A 24,403-nucleotide genomic window follows, 5' to 3' on the forward strand; every position below is an offset into this window, starting at 1 on the left:
TGGAACAGGACGGGGGCGGGGTGGGGAGTGAGATGTTATGTATTGTCCAGGTACATTAAATGTATAAGTACAATGGTGCACCACAGAGAGCGCTGTGGTGGGAGACCTGAAAGTACCTGCAAGACAGAGTATAAAAGGCTGCCCACCACACCGGAGAGGCACTCTGGAGTTACACAATAAAGGACTAAGGTCACAGCAGTTACTACAACACCAGACCGTGTGGAGTCAGTGATTTGAGTGCTACATACATCACAGAGACCAAGGTCACAACAGTTTAAGCTTGCGATAAGAGTCCTGTGAATTTATTCTGAACATAACCCAAACGACATTTACTCACATAAGAACAATGACTGCACTTCAGAATTAATCTGTTGCCAGTGAAGTGCTTTTGGACATGATTAGGTGCTATCTACATGCAAGTTTTTTCTATCTTTAACTTTCCCCATTCCCACTTGCTGGATTGGGAATTGTAACTGTTCATTACCTGCAATCAAGGTCAGTGAAATGTAATAGCTGTTTGCTCCCACAATGAGATACTGGATAAGGTAATGTGGAGGGCAAGATTTCCTGGGCTTAAGTTGAGAAGATTTAAAAATCATTTCCCTTTCCCACCCCAATTCAGTGCTTTCTCAAACATTGAGTTTGAGAAACCTAATGCACATTACTGCCACTGATCATACTTTGTCATGATATTATTTATGCTGATACAACTTCTACATATAGTATTTAGTCAGACCAGTTATTGAACATGCTAATGTAGTAGACTTCCTTTGTGCATTAGGCATACTGGAAAAGTAAACACATTTTTTACATTTGGATTTACAATTTTTCTATACCTCAGGTACAAGAAAATGATTCATCAATTCTATCCAATTGGGAGTGGTGCTTCAATTTGTCTTTATAATTAAAGCCTCATTTTCATTTTGATTAAATCTGACCACAACTTGGTGTTGGTTAGACTGATTTAGTCTGCAATATAATCATGGTCTGCTGACTGCATGCTGCATCCGATAGATGCTGGTCTTGCATTGATAGCCGCTGTATTACTGCAGCTTAATAACCCCAAACTGGTTCTCACTTTCCTAGGTAGATTATGTGTCTGTAGGCTGCCTCTATTGTGATTCTCGAGACAATGGAGAAAGATTTTTATTCTCAGCATGTTTCTTAAATTCCTATATGATTTTATAAAGCTGAAAATATCAGATGACACCAAAGTTACCCAAGTAACCAAACTCATAATAACAACTTGGAGTTGTGTAGCACCTTTGAAGTAATAAAACATTACAAGCGCTTCACATAGTAACACTTAGATTGGTTGTAAATAGAAAGCTCTGTCAAAAAGATAGGTTTTGAAAAGGCTTTTAAAGGCAGAGAGGAACTTATGAATTAAGTTCCAGAGAGTCAGGCCGAGGCAGTTGGAGCTTTGCCACTGATGAAGGGGCACCATACTGGGAGTGGTATACACGGGAGAGCAGAATCTGAGGACTAAAGGAAATGGTTGGGATGTAGGGTTGGAGAAGGTTGCAAAGCTAGTTGGAACAAGGTCACAGAGGAATTTGAAGGCAGGGACAAGGATTTTGAATTTTATGCATTGGTGCACTGTAAGGTAATGGTGAGGATAGGGTGATGGATGAGCAGAAGTTAGTATAGGACAAGATATGACTGATGAGTTTTGGACAAGTTATATTGTTAGGGTGGAGCTTGAGACCAATGAAAAGGACATCAGAGAAGTTGAATCTTGAGTTTATGAAAGTATAAATAAGGATTTTAGTGTCGTGGGGATGAGGTAAGAATGGAGGCACATAATGCAGTAGAAGTGGATATAATATGGGGGTTGAAACTCGGCTCAGATTAAAAAAGACATATAGACTGTGCTCTATCTGGTTCAGCCACAGCAAGCAGCTTAGGAGAGGTCAAGAGTTGGGTGCAAGAGTTTTGGTAGGAGCCAAATAAGATAGATTTAGTTATCCCAATGTTCAACTGGAGAAAGTTCTCGCTCAGTAATGACTTTTTGTTAGATATGCAGTCTGACAAAATAGAAGTGGTTGTAGAATTGAGGGTAGTGGTGGAGAAATAAAGCTAGGTGTCATCAACTGTAATCTATTAAGATGTTTGCCTCTTTGGACTAGAAGGGATTTTGGTTTAATTTATTTTATTTTACTGATATAAACTAATGTTCAGATTACAAATGGTTAACTCCCAGAGATGCACATAGCCATCGAGAATGTTGATTAAGATAATTAGATGTATTGCCAGATTGAACAGTGATCAAAACTGTGTACCCTCATATATAACATTAGTTTTAAGACAATGGGGAAACATTAAACACATCCCATAGCAGTTTTCATATTCAATGAAAGAATGATTTTTATTCACCGTGCCCAACAGAGGACCTAACTAAGCCGACAATGTAGTTGCTATGAGCTCACACATTGAGAAGTGTCTCATTCAAGTTCGTAACTTTGACTGGCAGCTCAGCAAGATATGGGTTCGAGATAGGGACAAGGTGAAGGTTGGGAGGGACAAGAACAGGGGAAGGAGGAGGTGGCAGTAGCTGAGACAGCAGTTTGAATCTTTGAGACGAAGAAGTCAATAAGCTTCTAACAATTGGCAGAATGAGGATGGAAGGAGTGGAAGAGTATGTTGAAGAAAGTGGTTGGCATGGAGAACAGAAGTTTAGGATTGTCTTTACCTGGATGATCCTGGAGTAGTTGAAGGATAATTGTTTGAAACTTTGTCTGTATAATGATTTTGCAAAAAAAAAACTTTCGAATATTTATCGTAAATTGACTAGAACTTATTTTTTTCCACTGAAAGAATTCAAATAAAAACTGCAGTGTTACTCTGAACCAACTATCAGCGTCAAATGTATGAAACATTAACTTAAAAAACTGTTCTGAGCAACAAGCAACAAAATCCACAAGCACAAATGACAGGGTACTAGAGATGACAGAAGCATGAATAATTGTTTCAGCAGCAGGGCTGGGAGAGGGCACTGTTAACGAAATGGAAGTTAGCACATCTGGTGCTGGAGAGGATGTGGGGTTGGAAGCTCAACTCAGGATTGAACATTGCACTGAAAGTACAGTTCTGATTTTACTTTATTGCAATAAAAATGTAAGAAAGCAAAATCAGGAACAAACATTCAAAATGATAGGGAAATATATGAATGCAATAACACATGGTAGAGTTGCCAGCATTATCTAGGATTCTTTTAGGTGGATCTTTCAAAGTGTCATGTATGTATGCTCGGGGTTACTAGCCACCAGGTGGCACGACTGTCGGAGGTCATTGGGCTGTATGCACGTGTGTGCAGCTCAGGTATAAAAGGCAAGCCATCATGTAATGTACTCTTTGTGACGAGGTAACTTAAGAACCTTCTCATGCAAAAATGAGACCAATTGGAATTCTGGAGAGATTCGCGGAGGGAGAGGACTGGACAGATTTTGTAGCTCGCCTGGACCAGTACTTCGTGGCAAACAAAATGGAGAAACCCACTGGCGTAGTTAGGCGCAGGGCAGTCTTCCTCACGGTTTGCGGTCCGAAATCTATGGACTCAAAGAATTTTCTCTCGCCTGCAAGTCCAACGGAAAGGACTATGAGGAATTGTGTGGTCTGGTATGTGACCATCTCAAACCAGAAGAAGGCATCATCACGATATGGATTCTACAAGCACGTTCGTTCTGAGGGCCAGGGTGTGTCGGAATTCGTTGCCGACCTAAGACGTCGAGCTGGACCATGTAATTTCGAAAACGCATTGGGAGACATGTTGCAGGACTTTGTAATCGGCATCAACCACGAAGTGATCCTGCGTAAGCTACTGCCGACGGAAATGCTGGACTTGAGCAAGGCCATCACGATTGCCCAGGCATGCATGACGACGGACAAACACTTAAAGCAGATATCATCGGAAAATCAGAACTCAGCAAGTACTGTAAACAAGATTGTATCGTCGTTTGGCAGAGCTGCATATGGCAGGGCCTACTCAACTGCGTATGTGAAACCTGTGGCTGCTCAAAGTCCGTCAACGGGAATGAATCCGATTTCACCGTGTTGGCATTGTGGGGGAAATCATCGGCCTCATCAGTGGCGGTTTAAACAGTACATTTGTAAAGGCTGTTTGAGACGGGGGCGTCTCCAGCGCATGTGTCCACAACTGAGCAAGCGTGCTGCAACACACCACATGGAGGATGATGACCAGTATAGCATGGATCCGGATATGCAATCCGAGATACCAGAGGAGTAAGTGTATGGACTATTTGTTCCTAACAAAGCGCCAGCCGATAATGATTAAAGTGAAACTTAACGGTGTGCCAATACCAATGCATCGTCCCACATCCAGAGGTGCTTGCTGACATTATCTGCCTATGATTATATCATTTGCCATAGACCTGGCACCGAGAATTGTGCCGATGCACTGAGCAATCTGCCGTTGCCCACACCGGAGGTGGAGACGCCACAGCCTGCAGACCTACTGTTAGTCATGATGCTTTTGAAAGTGAAGGAACCCCTGTCACAGCTCAACAAGTTAAGACCTGGACCAGCCAGGACCCGCTGTTATCAGTTGTGAAACATTGTGCCTTTATTGTGATTGGTCGGCCATTCCCAGAGAAGTGTGTGATGAGACCAAACCTTACAACTGTCGCAAAGATGAACTATTCATTCAATCTGATTGTTTACTATGGGGTAATCGTGTTGTTATGCCTAAGAAAGGCAGAGAGAAATTTGTACATGACCTACATAGCACTCATCCCGGTAGTGTCATGATGAAATCCATTGCCAGGTCTCATGTATGGTGGCCTGAAATTGACTCTGATCTGGAATCATGTGTGCATCAGTGCAACACTTGCATGCAGCTAAGTAAAGCACCAGCGGAATTGCCGCTGAGTCTGTGGTTGTGGCCATAGAAACCATGGTCCAGGATCCACATCGACTTTGCAGGTCCCTTCCTGGGAAAGATGTTTTTAGTTGTGGTGGATGCATATTCCAAGTGGATAGAGTGTATAATTATGTCATCCAGTACATCCACAGCTACCATTGAGCGCCTTCGTGTCATGTTTGCCACTCATGGTCTGCCCGACATCGTTGTAAGCGACAATGGACCACTTCTCTCGTCTGGCGTTTCGAGAGTTCATGAAGCTCAATGGTATTAAACATGTGAGGTCAGCACCATTCAAACCCGCATCTAATAGTCAAGCAGAGCATGCTGTCCAAACCATCAAGCAAAGTATGAAACGTGTAACTCAAGGTTCACTGCAGACTCGCTTATCACGCATATTGCTTAGTTACAGGACAAGACCCCACATGCTGACTGGGACCCCCCTGTTGAACTATTGAAGAGAGGTCTCAAGACCAGGCTCTCTTGTCCACGATCATGTTGACTACAGACGTCAAAGTCAGCAGTGGTATCATGATCGCGCTGCCGTGTCACACAACATTTCTGTTAACGATCCTGCGTATGTACTAAATTATGGTAATGGTCCCAAGTGGATCGCCGGTACTGTTACGGCCAAAGTGGATCGCCGGTACTGTTACGGCCAAAGAGTGTTTGTCGTCAAGCTCAAGAATGGGCAAACATGCAGGAAACATGTTGATCAGGTAAAGCTGCGGCACACGGATGAACCGGAACAGTCTGAGGAAGACACAATCAGTGACCAATCAACCTATCCTCAGTCATTAGAGGACTCCGCTGTCATCAATGAATCTGGATTTTAAATCCCTGACATCGTCATTGCCACTCCCATCAGATTGGCTACCCAGCCCCCAGTCATAACAGACTCAGAACGCTTGCCCAAGGCTGAAGTTGAACTGAGACGATCAATTCGGAAGCGGAAAGTCCCGGAATGTCTCAATTTGTAAAAAGACTGTTCCTAATATCTTAAAGGGAGATAGTCATGTATGTATGCTTGGTGTTACTAGCCACCAGGTGGCGCGACTGTCGGAGGTCATTGGGCTGTACGCACGTGTGTGCCGCCCAGGTATAAAAGGCAAGCCATCATAGAATGTATTCACTTTGGACCCTCATAAAGCAGAGCCAGGTTTGTACCTGTGTTAGTTTCCAGTATTCAGTCTATTGAGTCATTACATACATAACACAAAGGATACCTTTTAAACACCTTCAAATAACATCTTGTTTAAACTGATGCTTACATTTGCTGCCGACCTTGAAATGTATTTACTGTTGTATTTGATCCTTTTTTCTGTCAAATTATTATTAACTTGCTTTCAGCACTTGTGGATAATGATTCCAGACTGCGGTAACATATACAACATGGTTTCTGGGTGATGCAGTGTATTAATATACTACTTCCTCACCTCTGGGCCATTCAGCAGACAGAATACAATCTCTCACACTCAGACACGCGGGTCTGTCAATGCTAATCCTTGAAATAACTTTGACTGTCCCTGAATTCTCGGCGAACCTCCGCACAGCAAGCCCACAAAACACAATCACATCACAACCATATAAACTTGACGAAGTATATCAGTCACAAAAAATACACAGGTTGAGGATTTGGGTAATATTAATCCTGCAAATTGGTAAAGAGGGATTTTGTCCAATGTGTATATAGATAGATGGATACAGACAGATAGATAGATAGATATAGACAGACATGCAGACGGATAGATATAGACAGACAGATAGATATAGACAGACAAACAGATCGATAGATTATAGATATAGGCATATAGATAGATATAGGCAGACAAATAGATATAGGCAGATATATATATGGGCAGACAAACCGATATAGACACATAGACAGATAGACAGATATAGATAGACAGATAGATAGATATAGGCAGACAGACTTATAGATATTAGACAGACAGATAGTTTGATATAGACAGACAGATATACACAGACAGACAAATAGATATAGACAGATAGATTTTTGGTTCTCTATTTTTGGCGATTTGCCTTTCCAGGGTCAGCTAGTTTCGGGTGTGGGGCAAGGGCAATGAAGAATGATACCGATACCAGTTCTCAGAGCTCCTCGGGGCTGGAATTTTCCGCACAGTAGACGAAGGAGCTGAGCCGCAGTTCACTTCCGCCGCCGGATCTTTATAAGGTGTGGAAGACTCGACAAATCACTGCAGAGCTCGGGCAGGACGGCAGATCGCTGTAAGCAGCAAGCAGCAACCAGGAGCAAGTGTCCTTTCTCTCAGGTTCGATCTTTCGCTGTCTCGCTTTAAGTTTAATAACAATACCCAATATATAATTGATCGTTCGTTATTTGTGCTAAATATCTGAGCGGTGTGTATCTTTTAAGGCAATCAGGTTATTCCGATGCCCGGAGAACATGACCAGACATCCGAAAATAGATAGTTTGTCCGCTCACTGAATGGCCCAGGACTCTAACAATGAAGGGAAATAAACTTCAGTTGCCATCCCGACAGCTGTTTGAATCATGGAAAATTGGCGTTTGGGTTTGGGCTGGTGCGATGTTGGAACTTGTGCCTGTGTGTAAGGGAAAACGTGACGTATGTCCCATGGTTGGAGACTGAGTTGTAACTAGTAAAACTGCTCATACATGTTACAATATATAGTCGACTGATAATTCAAATTATTCAACCCAAAACGAATTAAGTAACGCTTCAAAGTAAAAATTCAGGTGCTAAAAGTTGATTCATCAGATCATTTGAGTTAAGTGACTTTGAACGAAGAGTGGACTGTACCTGAAAGTCACAAGGACTAGTTCAATAATTAAGTTCCGATGATGTAATTGCCTCGAGAAACAAAGATGCGTCTAGTTCCCTTCATCGTTTCCATGGTATTTAATACGGTTGGCGTAAGCTGACAACACCCAGCTGCAATAAAAACAAAAATGCTGGAAATCTCAGCGGGCCAGGCAGCATCTGTGGAGAGAGAAACAGAATTAACGTTTCAGCTCGATAATCCTGCGTCAGAGTCGACAATATTTTGCTTTTCGAACACCCAGCTGTATCTCCCCACCACCTCTTTTTTTCTGGTCAAAGGCTTTATTTGAGACGGACAAGTATTCTTTCTATTGATGTTCAAATGCATCATTTAAAGCTTTGGCACTTAAACTTCACCAAATTCAGTTCCTTAGGAAAATCCAAGATTCCAACTGACTGGCTAGCAATTATAATTTGGGGGAATTAATTTCAGATTATTAACATGTTTTTAATTCTGAAGTATCAGTGTAGCTGAGTACTGCTACTCTCACTTGAGTCTGACACCTTTGCGAGTTCCTCTACCAAATTGAACACATAATCTAGGCTAACACTTCAGTGCAGTATTGAGGGAATACTGCATTGTTAGAGGTGCTGTCTTTTGGATGAGGCGTTAAACCAATGCCTTATCTGCTTGCTGAGGTGAATGTAAAAACTCCGATGTTGCTATATATTAGGTGTCCTGGCCAACATTTCTCCCTTAATCAACATAATCAAAATAGAGATTAACAGGTCATTTCAATGAGTTTGCTGTTTGTGTGACCCTACTTTGTAAACTAGCTGCGACATTTGCCTACACTTCAATAGCAATTCTTTTGTTGTGAAGTACTTTGAGATATTTTGAGGATGTAATCCAAATACAAGTTCCTTCTTTAAAAGAAAGATATGATGTAAAATGTAAATATATCTCAGTCAGCGCCACAAGTAATGTGAATTGATCATCCAGAAGGACTCATGCTGGGAACCCTGAGTTAATAAAATCACATGACGGTTACATTTTTCTCAATCCATTCTGGTCAGGCAAATGTGCTCAGAGTTGTCACCAAGTTGCTTATAGTTCTTAGTTGCTAATAGTTTTTTTTGATCATGCTAAAATGTTGATTGAATTACATGCATTGTATTCACAGTGTCACTTGGTTATGAAATGTCATTATTTAAAAATACACACTCTGAGTTGTGACCTTGCAGCGAGCAGTCCCAATGATTCTTTTGCTGCATGCTTTATCATCAGTGAAAACATAAAACTGAACTATTCTGCGAACTCTTTCAGTTTTAAATACATACTTTTGTTTGTACAGATGAGGTTCAGATATCAAAGGATCACATGAAGGCAGGCTATGCATGTCTAAGTCTATTTGAGTACTTTTAAGAAATATTCCTGTCCTTTGCATTTCTTGAATACTGTTTCCATAACCATTATTTTGAACATCTGTTTAGCTGTTCTTGAAAGCTGCAAATAACTAAAAGTTTAATTTTTGAGTAAGCTTTCTTCTGCCTGCCCCCATTTTAGAGGCATTTAACTCCAGTGGCACAATTGCTAACCAATTGGTTGAGAAAATGATTTGTCCCTTGGTCTTGTCCAATGTGGATTGCCTGCTAGCAGTGGTGTGAGAATGGCCTAGGGTAACCCGTTGTCCAGGTTTTCAATTCCTCCTAATAAGGAGAAGTGGTTCTTTTCTCACAGGGTTATGCAGAGGAAATAGAGTTTCTCTAAATAAAACTACTGTAATAAGATGTATACTGTAAATGTCATAAGATTTGAGGCTGAGAAAATCCTTTGATATCTGAACCTCATCTGTACAAACAAAAGTATGTATTCTAAAGCGGTTTAAACCAGGAAAGGACATCAATTGGAAAGATGACAAAGAACAAAGTTGTATTGACTTCAAATAGAAAAAAAAAAGAACCGAGTACTATTTTCTTTCACCAAAGGCCAAACAGATGTTCTGAGAAATCTCTATGCCATAAAGAATTGAGGATAGCGCTGAAAATTGAATCATGCACTTTGATTTCATACTTCTGTCATCCTGTAGCTGTTCTTCATTTAAAGTTTAAAACAATTTGATTCTAGCTACCACATATGGAAGTCATTTGCCAACAATTGGTCAACAGGACTCTTATTCACCTCTAAGAATTCTGAAATAAAATTCAAATTTCCTTCATAACTCACATTATATATGCTTAATTTTTGTATTCTGTTACATTTTATAGATTTTGTGCTTTTTAATTATGAAGAAGCATTAAAGCATCATATTTACATTGTAGAATCCTTAATTTAAATACTCTACACAGAGTGTACCTTTTGAGAGTTAAACCAAGATTTATTCCATACCACAGGGCATGCCTCTATTTGAAGGTATCAACATTCTATGGTAATTTTCAAACTCTAATTGCAACATCTTGGCTTGTGTGGCGGTTCTCCCAGTGTCCGAGCCAACATTTGTCCCTCAATCAACATCTAAAACAGATGATCTAGTCATTTATTTCATTGCTGTTTGTGGGACCTTGCTGTGTGCAAATTGGCTGCCATGTTAGAAACAGAGAAAATAGGTGCAGGAGTAGGCCATTCGGCCCTTCGAGCCTGCACCACCATTCAATATGATCATGGCTGATCTTGCAACTTCAGGACCCCATTTTTGCTTTCTCTCCATATCCCCTGATCCCTTTATCTGTAAGGGTCACATCTAACTCCCTTTTGAATATATCTAACAAACTGGCCTCAACAATTTTCTGTGGTAGAGAATTCCACAGGTTCACAATTCTCTGAGTGAAGAAGTTTCTCCTCATCACGATCCTAAATGGCTTACCGCTTATTCTTAGACTGTGACCCCTGGTTCTGGACTTCCCCAACATCGGGAACATTCTTCCTGAATCTAACCTGTCCAATCCCGTCATAATTTTATATGTTTCTCTGATATCCCCTCTCATTCTTCTAAATTCCAGTGAACATAAGCCTAGACGATGCAGTCTTTCTTCATATGTCAGTCCTGCCATCCTGGGAATCAGTATGATGAACCTTCACTGCACTCTCGCAATAGCAAGAATGTCCTTCCTCAGATTAGGAGATCAAAACCGTACACAATATTCCTACATTATAACAGTGACTATACTTCAAAAGTACTTCATTGACTGTAAGGTGCTTTAGGATGTCCTGAGGTCTTGAAAGGCGCTATATAAATGCAAGTCTTTCTTTTCAGCACCTGAAATGATTACATTCTGTTCTATCTCCAGGGAGGAAAGTATCCCTATAACAGTTACTTCATTATTTATCAGGACTGTAACACACCAAACAGAACATGTTATTCACATCTATTGAATACAAAAAATGTTCAGCTTACCAATGATGATGCTTCATGGTTAGGATTTTGGTTGAGTATTTTTACTATTAGCGGACAGTCATTACATCATCTCAATGCATTGAGGAGAAATCAAACCACTACCATTTTATTCAAAAGGCTAAGTTCCTATCAGAAGTCTTTTTGAATTCTTGAATGTATATTGCCTTGTTTTCACCAATATCTCCACCTAAATGTTTTGAAGATTTCTTTGACTATTTTCACTTGGGTCATTGCAAGCTGGCAATAAATGCCAGCCTTGTGAGCAACACCCACATCCCAAGAATGTCTTATGCAAAGTTTCAAAATACTAGCAAGCTCTGGGAGCAAAAAGTAATCTAGGGTAAAACTTTTTATAAAATATAAAGTAAAATGAAAGTGTTTATAAAAACTGCCAACCTGTTAATTAACATATTCTGCATAGTTGTTTTGTTTATATTATTAGTGAAAATGCGAATTCAAAGTGAAGACCATGAACTTACCAGATACATTTATTAACAGGCAGATGGAGTAGTAACACTAATCCTTCATGGTAAACATGTCAGCCCTTAAAGGGGCTTTGTTGTCAGGAATATTCAGCTTGTAGTTAGTTCAAGAATGCCATTTTGAAATTTAACCTTTTATTAAAAAAGGACATGCAGAAAGATTGCACCTTTTGAACCTGTTGAATTGATATAGATTCTTCTTATTTTCCCTCCATGTTCCAAACTGGCCAGCAAATTAAAAAGAACCATGGTGAAATTTTTATCATTTCATCTATTGCACTGATGATAATGTTTTCTTATCTGTTCAGCAGGATGTGCTTAAAAGTACAAATAGTAAGTTACATAAAATGCAAGGAATGTTTAACGTCACACCACAAGGTGCAGCTAGTTCTAAGTCCACTTGTCTCTTTTCTTTGTAGAAATACACCAGGAAAGTAAGTTTTGTGAAAAACAGAAAAAATGAAGATCCTGCTTTTGATTTTACTGCTGTCATTCAGCATTTGCATTGAGATGGTAAGAAATTATAATCACCAAAATAGTTTAAACAAAAAGATTTAATTTGAAGAAAAACTGAGTAATCATGCTCTTTTCCTAAACTGATGTTTTTTTAAATACTTTTTCCCAGAACAATGAATAAGTTCCCTTCACCACGAAAGAAACATTGCTGATACTTGTGCGCCTGTTTCCGGCTATTGAAAGGATGTATGAGAACACAAAAGCTGATGATTAAAGACAAAAAAATAACCATTAATAGTCAATCATGTAAAATGTCACATCAAAGCATTGGTTTCCTTTTGCATACATGGTGGCATTGGCTAAAAAAAAAATTGTGAATTCTAGCTATGACTAAGCACAAGATGAGGACATCAATACCAGCCTCAGCAATCTTTACACTTCCTCCGTGTGACAACAAATGAGTAAATTTCAAATCAAGTTCCTTATATGGACTTCTGTCTCTTGCTACACCCTCTGTGATTCATGTACATATGAGACTATATACACTTTTTAAAAATCTGCTCAAAACTATAAAAATAAATCAGTTTTTTTCATGATCACAAGATAATATTGGATCAAGCCCATTTAATTCATCCATTCTGAAAGATCATAATCCACTCCCCTCCACTCCCCCTCCCCCTGCCACACACACACATACACTCACACCCCACCACCATTGTAGCATCAGCTGTTTCTTAAATAATGTGTGTTTTTGCCTCCACTACTCTATCTGGAAGTTTACTCCACATGTTGATTATTCTTTGCATGAAGAAAGATTTCCTGATATGTGTGGTAAAAGTACCCTTCTCAAGTTTGAACCTGTGATTCCTTGTTCTACTCCTCCAGAATTTACTCAGAGCTGCTTCCGCTCCACCACCATAACATTGCTGGAAGCTCTGAAGAAATTCTCGGCCATAGTAATAATTGGGGTTAATTTTTATATACCTATAACAATCTTATATACACGTAGCTTTCCAGGCTGAAAGTTTCTTCAGACTTTTCTCATAATTCATAGTCCTGACATTAGGGATTAGCCTTGCGGCTCTTCTCTGCACTGCCTCCAGTGCTTGAATATCTCTCTTATTTCTTGATGTCCAGAACTGGATGCAGTATTCAACGTGTGGTTTGACGAGATCACTGTAAATTTGATCATTACCTCCTCTGACCTATTATATTTTTTTGATTTTGGCTATGGAGTTCAATCTTCTGTTTGTTTGGTTGATTACTGCTCTGCATTGGTTGGAGATGTTTGCACAAGAACATAAGAAATAGGAGCAGGAGTAGGCCACCTGGCCCCTCGAGACTGCTCTGCCATTTAATAAGATCATGGCTGATCTGATCATGGACTCAGCTCCACTTCCCTGCCCGCTCCCCATAACTCTTTATTCCCTTATCTCTCAAAAATCTGTCTGTCCCCACCTTAAATATATTCAATGACCCAGCCTCCACAGCTCTCTGGGGCAGAGAATTCTATAGATTTACAACCCTCAGAGAAGAAATTCTTCCTCATCTCAGTTTTAAATGGACAGCCCCTTATTCTGAGACTATGTCCCCTAGTTTTAGTTTCCCCTATGAGTGGAAATATCCTCTTTCCATCCACCTTGTCTAGCCCCCTCATTATCTTATATGTTTTGATAAGATCACCTCTCATTCTTCTGAACTCCAACATGTATAGCCCAACCTACTCAACCTATCTTCATAAGTCAACCCCCTCATCTCCGGTATCAACCTAATGAACCTTCTCTGAACAGCCCCCAATGCAAGTATATCCTTCCTTAAATATGGAGACCAAAACTGTACACAGTACTCTAGGTATGGCCTCACCACTACCCTGTACAGTTGTAGCAGGACTTCTCTGCTTTTATACTCCATTCCCTTTGCAATAAAGGCCAATGTTCCATTTACCTTCCTGATTACTTGCTATACCTGCATACTAACTTTTTGTGTTTCATGCACAAGGACCCCCAGGTCCCTCTGTACTGCAGCACTTTGCAATTTTTCTTCATTTAAATTATAATTTGCTTTTCTATTATTTCTGCCAAAGTGGATATCCTCACGTTTTCCCACATTATACTCCATCTGCCAAATTTTTGCCCACTTACTTAGCTTGTCTATATCCCTTTGCAGATTTTTGTGTCCTCCTCACAATTTGCTTTCTCACCCATCTTCGTATCATCAGCAAACTTGGCTACATTATACTCAATCCCTTCATCCAAGTCATTAATATAGATTGTAAATAGTTGAGGACCCAGCACTGATCCCTGCGGCAGCCCACTAGTCACTGTTTGCCAACCGGAAAATGACCCATTTATCCAAACTCTCTGTTTTCTGTTAGTTAGTCAATCCTCTATCCATGCTAATATATTACCCCCAACCCCGTGAACTTTTATCTTGTGCAGTAACCTTTTATGTGGAACCTTATCAAATGCCTTCTGGAAATCCAAATTTAGCATCGAGTCTACTAAGTTTCTGAGTGTCTTTGTGTTTCACCTTTAGCTATTTCAACACCATTCATGAAGTACGCGTGACATCTACTTTTGCTTCATATTTCAACCCTTTCTTGCATTGGATTTTGTCTGCTAGTGTTCTGCTCACTTGTCCAACTCATTCTGTAATTTCTGAACTGCCTTTTCAGGTTACAAAGCCCATCCTAAATTTGTTATCATCTGCAAATTTGACCACAGTGCATTGAGTTTCTGAATCCAGGTTGTTTATTTCATTGACAAATCTTAGTGATGTGGTATGTTATCCTGAAGTGACAAGAATTTTCCATAATTTTCTTTATTTTCCTTCTCATAGTTATCCTCAGACCACATATCTGCAGTGTAGAAGGCGTAAGCCTGTTGGCAGGGCACCACAGCTGCCGCTCTTTTGTCTTTGGAGTATGAGGGTAGTGCAGTAGAGATTTCTGCTTCCATGTAGGAAGGCACCAGTCCTCTGTTCAGTACCTGCCCATGCAATACAGTTGAATTCAAGAAATTAATAGAGGGAGCTCAAATATTTGATCCTCCACCCTGCATCCATGTGCATTGATGCTTCAATATGCAGCAGCACTGTTGTAGCTTTCCAACAGTTTTTTAAAAACCAGTTGCATGTCTAACATGTGCAGAAACCCATCACCGTGCTTCAGAGTTTCCAAGCCACATAGGTAGAGTTTCTGATATGGAGCGTTCAATCTCTCCCTATAGGGACATACTTCACTTAACTAAATCCAAACAGTTTAAATGGAGATGGACAGGGCTTACGTACACCCAAGTGTGGGCTGGGCTATGACTGGAGTTTAATCAGCTACAGTTGGGCAACTTATTAGCACACAGACTTGGTAAGCTTTCAGCTGCTTGTCCACCTTGCCCATTTGGACATTGTGCTCCAGGATTATCTGGAGCTATGTTGCTGCCAATAACAGATCTATCATTTCAGGTCCCATTAATGAGCCAGGCTGGCTTGTCATTTGTGAATAATGCCCTGGAGTACCATGGATGTTCCTGGCTCAGATACTAGATTCTCAGTCTGTCACAGAGAGTTGACTCATTTGAGCCAACTTGACTGGAAATAGACCTGATCATCTTTTCAAAAAAGGATAGCCACGAGGCAATTATTAGACAACTGACAAGCACAGGTTTAGGCCTTGCTAGGTGAAAAACATTATCAGGAACTCCTCAGTGGCATGGTGAGGAGCTTAACTCACCATAAAAAGTTTGAGTCTATTGCCACATTGTCCTGACCACAGCATAGACGCACAGTGTACTCCACCAGTTGGAGTTGCAGAGCTTCAATAGCAACTGCTTATGTCTCTGTAGCCCAATCATAGAAAGCATTGTACCTAGATATATGAACATGTCTTCTCATACCCAGGCAATATCTTTCAGCCGCTGCTATTCCATGTCTCACAAATGTTCTCATCAGTTATTTGTGGTAGAATGATCTATGCAGGACAGCTTTTAATGTTCCAGCTACCTTAATGTTCTTCAAGATGTTATTTTGAAATACTCTAGCCAGTGTTCCAATGAGGGTTGAGAGTTTGGGATGGCAAGCAGCTCAGAATAATGCTTTACCTCCTCAGATAGTTGGTGTTTAGAATTTTCAATTATGGTCAGGCCCTCATAATGTTTGTCTTTAACTGACATTTTGCAGTAAAAGATGGAGTATTTTATCTCCCCTTCTTCCCCATACACGTATCCCTGATTACAAATACCTTGGCTCCAGTTCTCAGAAATATGCAAGCAGTTTTCCTGTTTTCATGCTCTCATTTTGCCCCTTCTCTCCGAAAGAAATTTACTCCTTGTTTGGTATGATTCGAGGGTGGCAGTCAACCTCGGATATTTTGCCCAGTGACCATTATTCACTTATAAATTTTGATGGGGATTTTTGGCAGGTTATTCAACTATGGGAAGTATCACATCTGTCCTCGCCAGATGGCTGATTGACACACACCACCAGATTTTCCTCACCCTAAAACAGGGTCGCTGAAGCTAATTATAGTGCTCCTACTCCTGCCCAGCTGAGACCGGCTAACTCAGCACAGACTAGGGGTTAAGCTTGGGACTTTACTGGTCTATGTAGCTCAGCTACTCATTGGATGAACTGACTGAATCATCAGGATGTAGCAGGGAGTTTCTTTTAAACTGTATTTCAGGAGTGTACTTTTTTTTTTACAGAATCAGGAATAAAGTTGATAGCAATTTCATTCATTTTCTTTTGCTAAATATGCTTAAAGCATGCCATTTCATCTCTTTTGTGATGTGGAAAAGAACAGGATGTGTGTGATTGAATCTGATATATTTAAAGCAAAACTACTTCTTTATGTCCCAGAGAGTTCTCATTACTCATGTTCTACCTCTTTTACAGACACTGAATAAACTGTTGCATAAAAGAAAGAAACATATTTCAAGCAGAACAGGTAAGTTACAATAGAAAATGTCTGGCACCCTCCCAACGTTAAGTATGGGGCACATGGGAACATGTTTCATCAGACAAAAATATTCAATTTAAAATTTAAAAAAACTGGTCTCAGCTGAGATGATGGTGGGGCTGCTTCAATTAACCTCATCAATCCCTGAGCTAAAGTCAGCAAAAGATGAGCCCGTGCCTCCACTCCTGATTGCTGTCTGGTCACCCCATCTGGAAGATGTGCAAACTTACACAGTGGGTGGGATAGGGCTGGAGGACGGCGATATCATGAAAAAGGAAGTAGGCAGTCTTTGTGATGGAAAGTATATGGCGTCAGTAGTTCAGCTCAAAGTTGAATAGGATGCCAAGGTTTCAAATGGTCTGGTTCAGGCTGTAACAGTGGTGAGGGAGAAGATTGAATTAGAGGCCAATTTTTTATAGTTGCTCCGAAATTTTCCTCACCATCCCAACATAGCCACTCACAAATAAAACCTCCTTTGGTTAGAAAGGAGAGGTAGTCTAGATTAGTATTGTTTTCATAACTGGCTCAACTGGGCGACGTCAACATGGATTTATGAAAGAGAAACTGTGATTGACAAATCTATTAGGGTTTTTTGAGGTTGTAACTAGCAGGGTAGATAAGGAGGAACCAGTGGATATAGTGTATTTGGATTTTCAAAAAGCATTTGATAAAGTGCCACACAAGAAGTTATTACACAATTTTAGGGCTCATGGGATTGGTTAACGGTGTTAGATCTCTTAATTTCCAATGAAATACGAACTCCGATAGTAGTTTTAACTTCTTTATTTTTTGGCAGAGAGCAACAAGCTGCTGGCTGATTGCCAGTTCCTTTGTCTTACTGGGACCACATGGTCAAAATGGCTGTATTTATATCTGGATCAATTTACAGAAAAGAACTCGCCTTCTTTGACCTTATTGGCTCAATTAATAGTCTTTTAACCTTTTAATTGGCTCGCTACCCAAGGGTCCTAAAATGTCAAGTTGATTGATGGCTTAATGCAACATGCTACCACTCACGTAGCATCTCTAACTTGTTGTCTGTGAATTTTCACAGCCTGTCTAAATGCAGCCTGTTTGAATTCTCTATCAACGGAAAAAGAGAGAGTAGGAATAAACGGGTCATTTTCGGGTTGGCAGGCTGTAACTGGTGACGTACCGCAAGGATCAGTGCTTGGGCCTTAGCTATTTACATTTTATATCGATGAGGGGACTGAGTGTATTGTATCCAAGTTTGCTGACGTAAGCAGTGAGGATGATGCAAAAAGGCTCAAAAGGGATAAAGACAGGTTAAGTGAGTGGGCAAGAGCATGGTAGATGGAATATAATGTGGAGAAATGTGAAGTTATCCACTTTGGGAGGAAAAATAGAAAATCAGAATATTTTTAAATGATGAGAGACTGGGAAATGTTTGTGTTTAGAGCGATTTGGGTATCGTTGTACATAAATCACAGAAAGTTAACATGCAGGTTCAGCAAGCAATTAGGAAAGCAAATGGTATATAGCCTGTATAACAAAGGGATTGGAGTAGAAGAGTAAAGAAGTCTTACTACAATTATATAGGGCCTTTGTGAGACCGCACCTGGAGCACCAGTTTGGTCTCCTTTCCAAAGGAAGGATATACTTGCCTTAGAAGGAGTGCAACAAAGGTTCACCAGACTGATTCCTGTGATGAGGGGATTGTCCTATGAGGAGAGATTGAGTAGACTAGGACTATACTTCCAAGAGTTTAGAAGAATGAGAGGTGAACTTACTGAAACATATAAATCCTTCAAGGGCTTGACAGGGTAGATGCTGGGAGGATGTTTCCCTGGTTAGCGAGTCCAGAACTAGGGGTCACACTCTCAGAATAAGGAGGCAACCAGTTGGAATTGAGATGAGAAGAAATTTCTTCACTCAAAGGGTTGTGAATCTTTGGAATTCTCTACCCCAGAGAGTTGTGAATGCTCAGTCGTTGAGTATATGCAAGACAGACTTTTAGATATTAAGGGAATGAAGGGATATGAGGATAGTTCAGGAAGGTGAAGCTGAGGTAGAAAATCAGCCATGATCTTATTGAATGACAGAGCAGGCTTAAAGGGCTGAATGGCCGACTCCTATTTCTTATGTTCTTCCGTTCTTAACATGTAAAACAGATGATCTGGTCAGTCCTTTCATTGCTGTTTATGGGTCCTAACTGTACACAAATTTGCTGCTCTATTTCCCCACATTACAACAATACTTAATTGGTTGTGAAGCGCTGGATGTCCTAAGGTCTTGAAAGGCGCTATATAAATTCTTCTTCTTCTTCTTCTTCTCGTGACATTACCAATTTAAAGTGGACCTAAATGGCAAAGTCATATTTTCTCTTCCACTCCCCACCATTAGCATTACTTAAAATAGAGTATTTAAATATCACAAAACATAGTGTCTGACCTCCTGTCTGACAGCCAACAGTTTAAGGATATAAATCTGTGACCTTCAGCTTTTAAAGTTGATTCAGTTTGTACTACATTACTCTGTAACAATATTCAATTCAACTATGGTTTTGTCATTCCTAAACTACTGAGGTATTTTATAAATTGGTTAACACATGTTAAAAACATAAAATGGTTCAATGTTTTCCTGTTAGGTATATGCATAGAATCGCCATTTGAAATCTACATGAGAGGTGACACCTGGCTGAGAATTCACGGGAACAACATACAGAAATGTAGATGCAGTAGGCGTGCAATATGTTATGATGTACACACAAAAGGTAAAATTACTCTTGCAAAGTCCGTTTGTTCTTGTTACTAGATAATATAACAACAACTTGCATATTTATAGCACCTTTAATCTAGTAAAATGTCCCAAGGCACTTAACAAGAGGGTTATTATTAAAAATATTTTTGACACCGAGACACAGAAGGAGATATCAAGGCAGATGTCCAAAGAGGTAGGTTTTAAAGAGCATCTTAAAGGAGGAGGGAGAGGTAGAGAGGCGGAGAGGTTTAGGGAGGGAATTTCAGAGCTTCGGCCCAAGGCAGCTGAAAGCATAGCCACCAATGGTGGAACGATTAAAATCAGGGATGCACAAGAGGCCAGAATTGGAGGAGTGCAGAGATTTCGAATGCTTGTAGGGCTGCAGGGAGTTACAGAGATGGGGAGGGGCGAGACCATGGAAGGATTTGAAAATAAGAATAAGGATTTTAAAATTCAGGCATTGTCAGTCCAGGAGCCAGTATAGGTCAGCAAGCACAGGAGTGGTGGGTGAACAAGACTTTGTGCGAGTTAAGGTATGGATAGCAGAGTTTTGGATGAGCACAAATTTACATAGAACTTTAATGCAATACCAAGTAGCAAAGCACAGAACCGAAGCGTGTCCACAGTACTCTTTCTGATACTAACTTATGATAACTGTGTTTTTAAATATTACCTTTTACAATTACAGAATGCACCACAAACAAGTGTCTAAATGGAGGAAGCTGTACACAACTTATTTATTCAGAGGATTATATCTGTCGTTGCCCTGAGGGATATCTTGGTATTCACTGTGAGAAAGGTATGTTACCATTAGGCAATCTAACCTATCATTGACATTTAATCTTGCGATATTATGGAACTTTGTTTAATGGTGTTGCTTGAGGCAGAAATTTTGACCTTGACAGAGAATTCCCATGCTCTTGTTTGCACAGTACCATTGGATCTTTCATATCTACCTGAACAGGCAGATGGGTCCTCGCTTTAATATCTAATCTTAAAGACAGTATCTCAGACAATGCTGCACTCTATCAGTACTGCACTGGAATATTAGCTTACATTATCTGCTCAAGGCCTGCAATGGGCAAGAGGCAAGCTGACATTAAAGACCACTTTATATAACACTGCATTCAAAACCAAATCATTTTCGCATTGTTTTCGATCTTTTTCAGTTAGGAAGCATTTGACGGAAATTTAAGTAGCAAATGGTTGTTGTAGTGATGGTGGGTTGTGTAACATGAAGGTGAACCAGTATGCCATGGCATAGAATAGCGGGGATATCAGTTTGTAGTCACAATCCATCACACACTAACTTATTGCTTATTTCAACTGCATTACTGTGGGAATGTGCTGTACAGAGGCTACACCCTTCCTAGTAAGGTGAGAGAGAGACCTGAAGGTGGATCATCACCAGACCAACTTTGCACACCTCCCAAGTGGTTCAAAACAGAGAGATCTGGGGGTAGTGGGGGAGGGGGTTGGGGAATGGGTCTATTTAATTCAGATTAAAAGGAAAAAAAAGCAACACTTGGATTAGAAAATGAAGTAGTTGAATTTATCATAATCTTACAGTTCAGAAAGAGGCTATTTGGCCCATCATGCCTGTGCCAGCTCCTGAAAAAGCTATCCAATTAGTCCCAATCCCCTGCTCTTTCCCTTAGCTGTGCAAGTCTTTCCTATTCAAGTATATATCCAATTCCCTTTTGAAATGGAATATAACCATTTACTGGATAGGTGCAAAATGCTCATTGGGGAAATTATCATTCCACATGTAAAATATATATGCGAGGCTGTTGGCAATTTTAAAGCAGCTTTTCCTGTGATAATTCAAACCATTTAAAATAACAGTGTGCCTAATTAGCAAAAGCACACTGTGGGATGCTTTTCATCAGTGGCTTGAGATGCAGAAATGAACTGTCAAATGCAATTACATTGATATCTTTGTGGGTTTTTTTTAGACACAAAATCCCATTGCATTAATGACCGTGGAAAAGATTACAGGGGCACAAGGGACTACACAGAGTCGGGCGAAGAATGCTTGCACTGGGACTCGTCTGATGTTCTTGAAAGAAAATACAGTGCAATGAGATACGATGCAGCAGAACTGGGTCTTGGAAGTCACAACTACTGCAGGTACATATTGTCTTTCTATACTGCTTTGGTGAATTATTTTTCCTGAAATGACTTAATCACAGATTTCTAAGCAGACCGAATAAGGGAAGAGATACTCAGAATTGGGACTAGCCAGATGGTGCATTTTTTAAACCAAACCTAAAGCCACCATTAACAATTAAGTCTCTGTACACGACATGAAAATTCAGCTTCCAAATTTTGAAGATAATGGATTACAGTAAAATGGGTAACATGCCTTTGGGTTAATTTTAAAGCTTGATTTCTAAAACAATTGAAATATCTGGTTGATTCCCCAAATATTGCTTCATGTATTTAAACCTACAATTTATTTAGGGATTAGAGGTGCACAGCAGGTGGGGGGTGGAAGAAGAAATAAAATGATTAAAATGTTTACAAGAATTCCTGCGAGTCAGTAATCCTAGATAAACATCTAAATATAACATTTAAAACAGATTACATATAAATCCAAGAGTTTTTACATAGATAACTACATTCCCCAGAAACATTCCTACCAATTTCTTTATCTATACTATTTTCAATTATGTCTTTACTGGTAGAAAGCAAACTGGAAATCCATAATAATACCAGGAAGATCTGGAAATGCTCAGCTGTTCAGTCAGTATCTGCAAACAAATGATAGGTTTGCATTATTTTCTGATGAAGGGTGCCATCAGAAACATTAATCTTTCTCTTTCAGACACTGACTTTACCTGTGGCGGACTTTCTGCTTTTTTATGTTTGATAAATGGAGTTCATTTTATTTGCGATTGTAGGTTGACCAGAAGTTTACTAATCCGTTCTGACTTTTTTAATGTTTCTACTATAAAGGAATCCAGAAGGTGATCACAAGCCTTGGTGTTATGTTTGGAGTACAATGTACTGGGAATTCTGTGATATTCCAAAATGTCAGACAGTAGTCAGTAAGTGAAAACCTTTTCAATTGCTATTGGAAAAACAATTTAAAATAATAATTTGAAAACATTTTCCAGAAACAAGTGGTTGTTCAATTTTTTTTCTGTTCTGTTCTGGTACAGAGAACAGCAAGATACTTAAATGTATTCTAAATTTGAGTTTGGATGGATGGAATACTTTTGTATGCACTGTTTGTCATATTGACATGAACATTGTATCCTTACTTGACAATCATACCACGACTCATTCGATACCTTCTTCTTTGAGCACCTCTCGTCTCTTCTATTAAATCCTTATCTTTACCGCCCTACCCCAAGTTTCCTCCTCCCTATACCATCCAACTTCACTTTCTTCTCCACGATGTCACATAACTGCACTTTCAAACTCCCAACTATCTAGCCTTTGGCCCTCCATTCACTACAATACTTACTTGAGGGAATAAGTATTCAACTATTCCCCTCACCATCACCTTTGATATCTTTGTACTCAATAAAACAATTATTTTCTCCCACCTTAGTCATTCCTCCTGGTATGGCCTCCACCTTCACTCTCTCAAGTTCAAGGGATGCAGGCTTGAGCATATCTGTCGCATAGCTGGTTTTTCCATCCATCTCTGGCTGGACCACATCAAGCACTATTGGGCCTCGCTCTCCTTTACCAAAACCTCTAACTACCCAAGGATCGTCATAATAGCAAAGATAAGCCCTCTTCATTTCTCCACTACCAAATGTCTCCGTAAACACGTCTTCCCCGCACCCCTCTATCCTCATCTCCAACAACAATTGTGAGGAACTCATGGACTTCTTTGTCACAAAGATTGAGACCATCTATTCAGCTTCCTCTGCTGATGCTTCCCCATTCCCCTTGCCCAATCTAGTCCTGAATCCACAAGTTTCTCTCCTATCTCTTCTCATCTCCTCTCCATTCTCAACTTGTCCATGAGACCCACTTCCTGCACTCTTGACCCCATTTGCACAAAATTGTTGACCAACCTGTAAAGTCCTTACTCTACAGCATGAAACCACACGAGGCACATTCTGGGAACAAGGTCACTCTGTGATCTTAACTCTTTATTCACAGGACTCCAAGTGATGACCCTGCGTGGAACCTCTCTCTTTTTATACCTGTGTGATCAGGTAAGGAGTGTCTCTCACAAGTTCACCCCTTGTGGTCAAGGTGTGCATCTAGGTTGAGTGTATGCAGTAATACAGTGGTGTTACATTGTGGTTACATGCATGACACAACTAGCTTTCCTTCCTCAATCCTCGTGCTAGCTGACATTGCAAATGGTTCCTTCTCCTCAGGTACTGTCCCTCTACCTTTAAAAATGACATCATCACCCACTCTTCAAAAAAAAACACCCTTGAACCTTCTGAATTTACAAACTACCACCCCATTTCCAACCTCCCTTTCTTTCCTCTGCAAAGTCCTTAGAATATGTTGACGTCTCCCAAATCCATCTTTCCTGCAACTCTATACTTGAATCTCTTCAATCAGGTTTCTGCCCCTGCCACAGCACTGAAATGGCCCCAGTCACAAATTATACACTCTATGTCTATGATGGTGCTGCACTATCCCTCCTCATCTTTCTCAATCTCACTGCAACCTTTGACATGGTCAACCACACCATCCTTCTCCAATGTCTCTCTTCCATTGTTCAGGTCAATGGGACTGCCCTCACTTGATTCCAATCTTACCTATCCAACTTTAATCAG

At 40.1% G+C, this 24,403-nt stretch overlaps 3 protein-coding genes across 3 annotated transcripts in view; 1 reads left to right on the plus strand and 2 right to left on the minus strand.

Moving 5' to 3' along the window:
- Nucleotides 1-7,760, minus strand: part of chuk (component of inhibitor of nuclear factor kappa B kinase complex) — a 113,188-nt gene extending 105,428 nt beyond the window's left edge. Inside the window, exon 1 of the mRNA XM_070865683.1 lies at nt 7,681-7,760. The gene's annotated coding sequence lies outside the window, so the exon portion shown is untranslated. The remainder of the gene's footprint in view (nt 1-7,680) is intronic.
- The window catches only part of LOC139234881 (erlin-1-like), an 843,171-nt gene that overhangs the window by 170,476 nt on the left and 648,292 nt on the right, over nt 1-24,403 (minus strand). The window lies entirely within an intron of this gene.
- LOC139234874 (salivary plasminogen activator beta-like) overlaps nt 7,082-24,403 on the plus strand; it is a 28,131-nt gene continuing 10,809 nt past the window's right edge. The window contains exons 1-7 of the mRNA XM_070865685.1: nt 7,082-7,170; nt 11,938-12,031; nt 16,862-16,913; nt 19,534-19,659; nt 20,335-20,445; nt 21,602-21,776; nt 22,605-22,696. Coding sequence (XP_070721786.1) covers nt 11,978-12,031; nt 16,862-16,913; nt 19,534-19,659; nt 20,335-20,445; nt 21,602-21,776; nt 22,605-22,696 — 610 coding nt within the window. The 5' untranslated portion in view covers nt 7,082-7,170; nt 11,938-11,977. The remainder of the gene's footprint in view (nt 7,171-11,937; nt 12,032-16,861; nt 16,914-19,533; nt 19,660-20,334; nt 20,446-21,601; nt 21,777-22,604; nt 22,697-24,403) is intronic.

This window comes from Pristiophorus japonicus, chromosome 22 (assembly GCF_044704955.1).
Source record: "Pristiophorus japonicus isolate sPriJap1 chromosome 22, sPriJap1.hap1, whole genome shotgun sequence".
Lineage (NCBI taxonomy): Eukaryota > Metazoa > Chordata > Chondrichthyes > Pristiophoridae > Pristiophorus > Pristiophorus japonicus.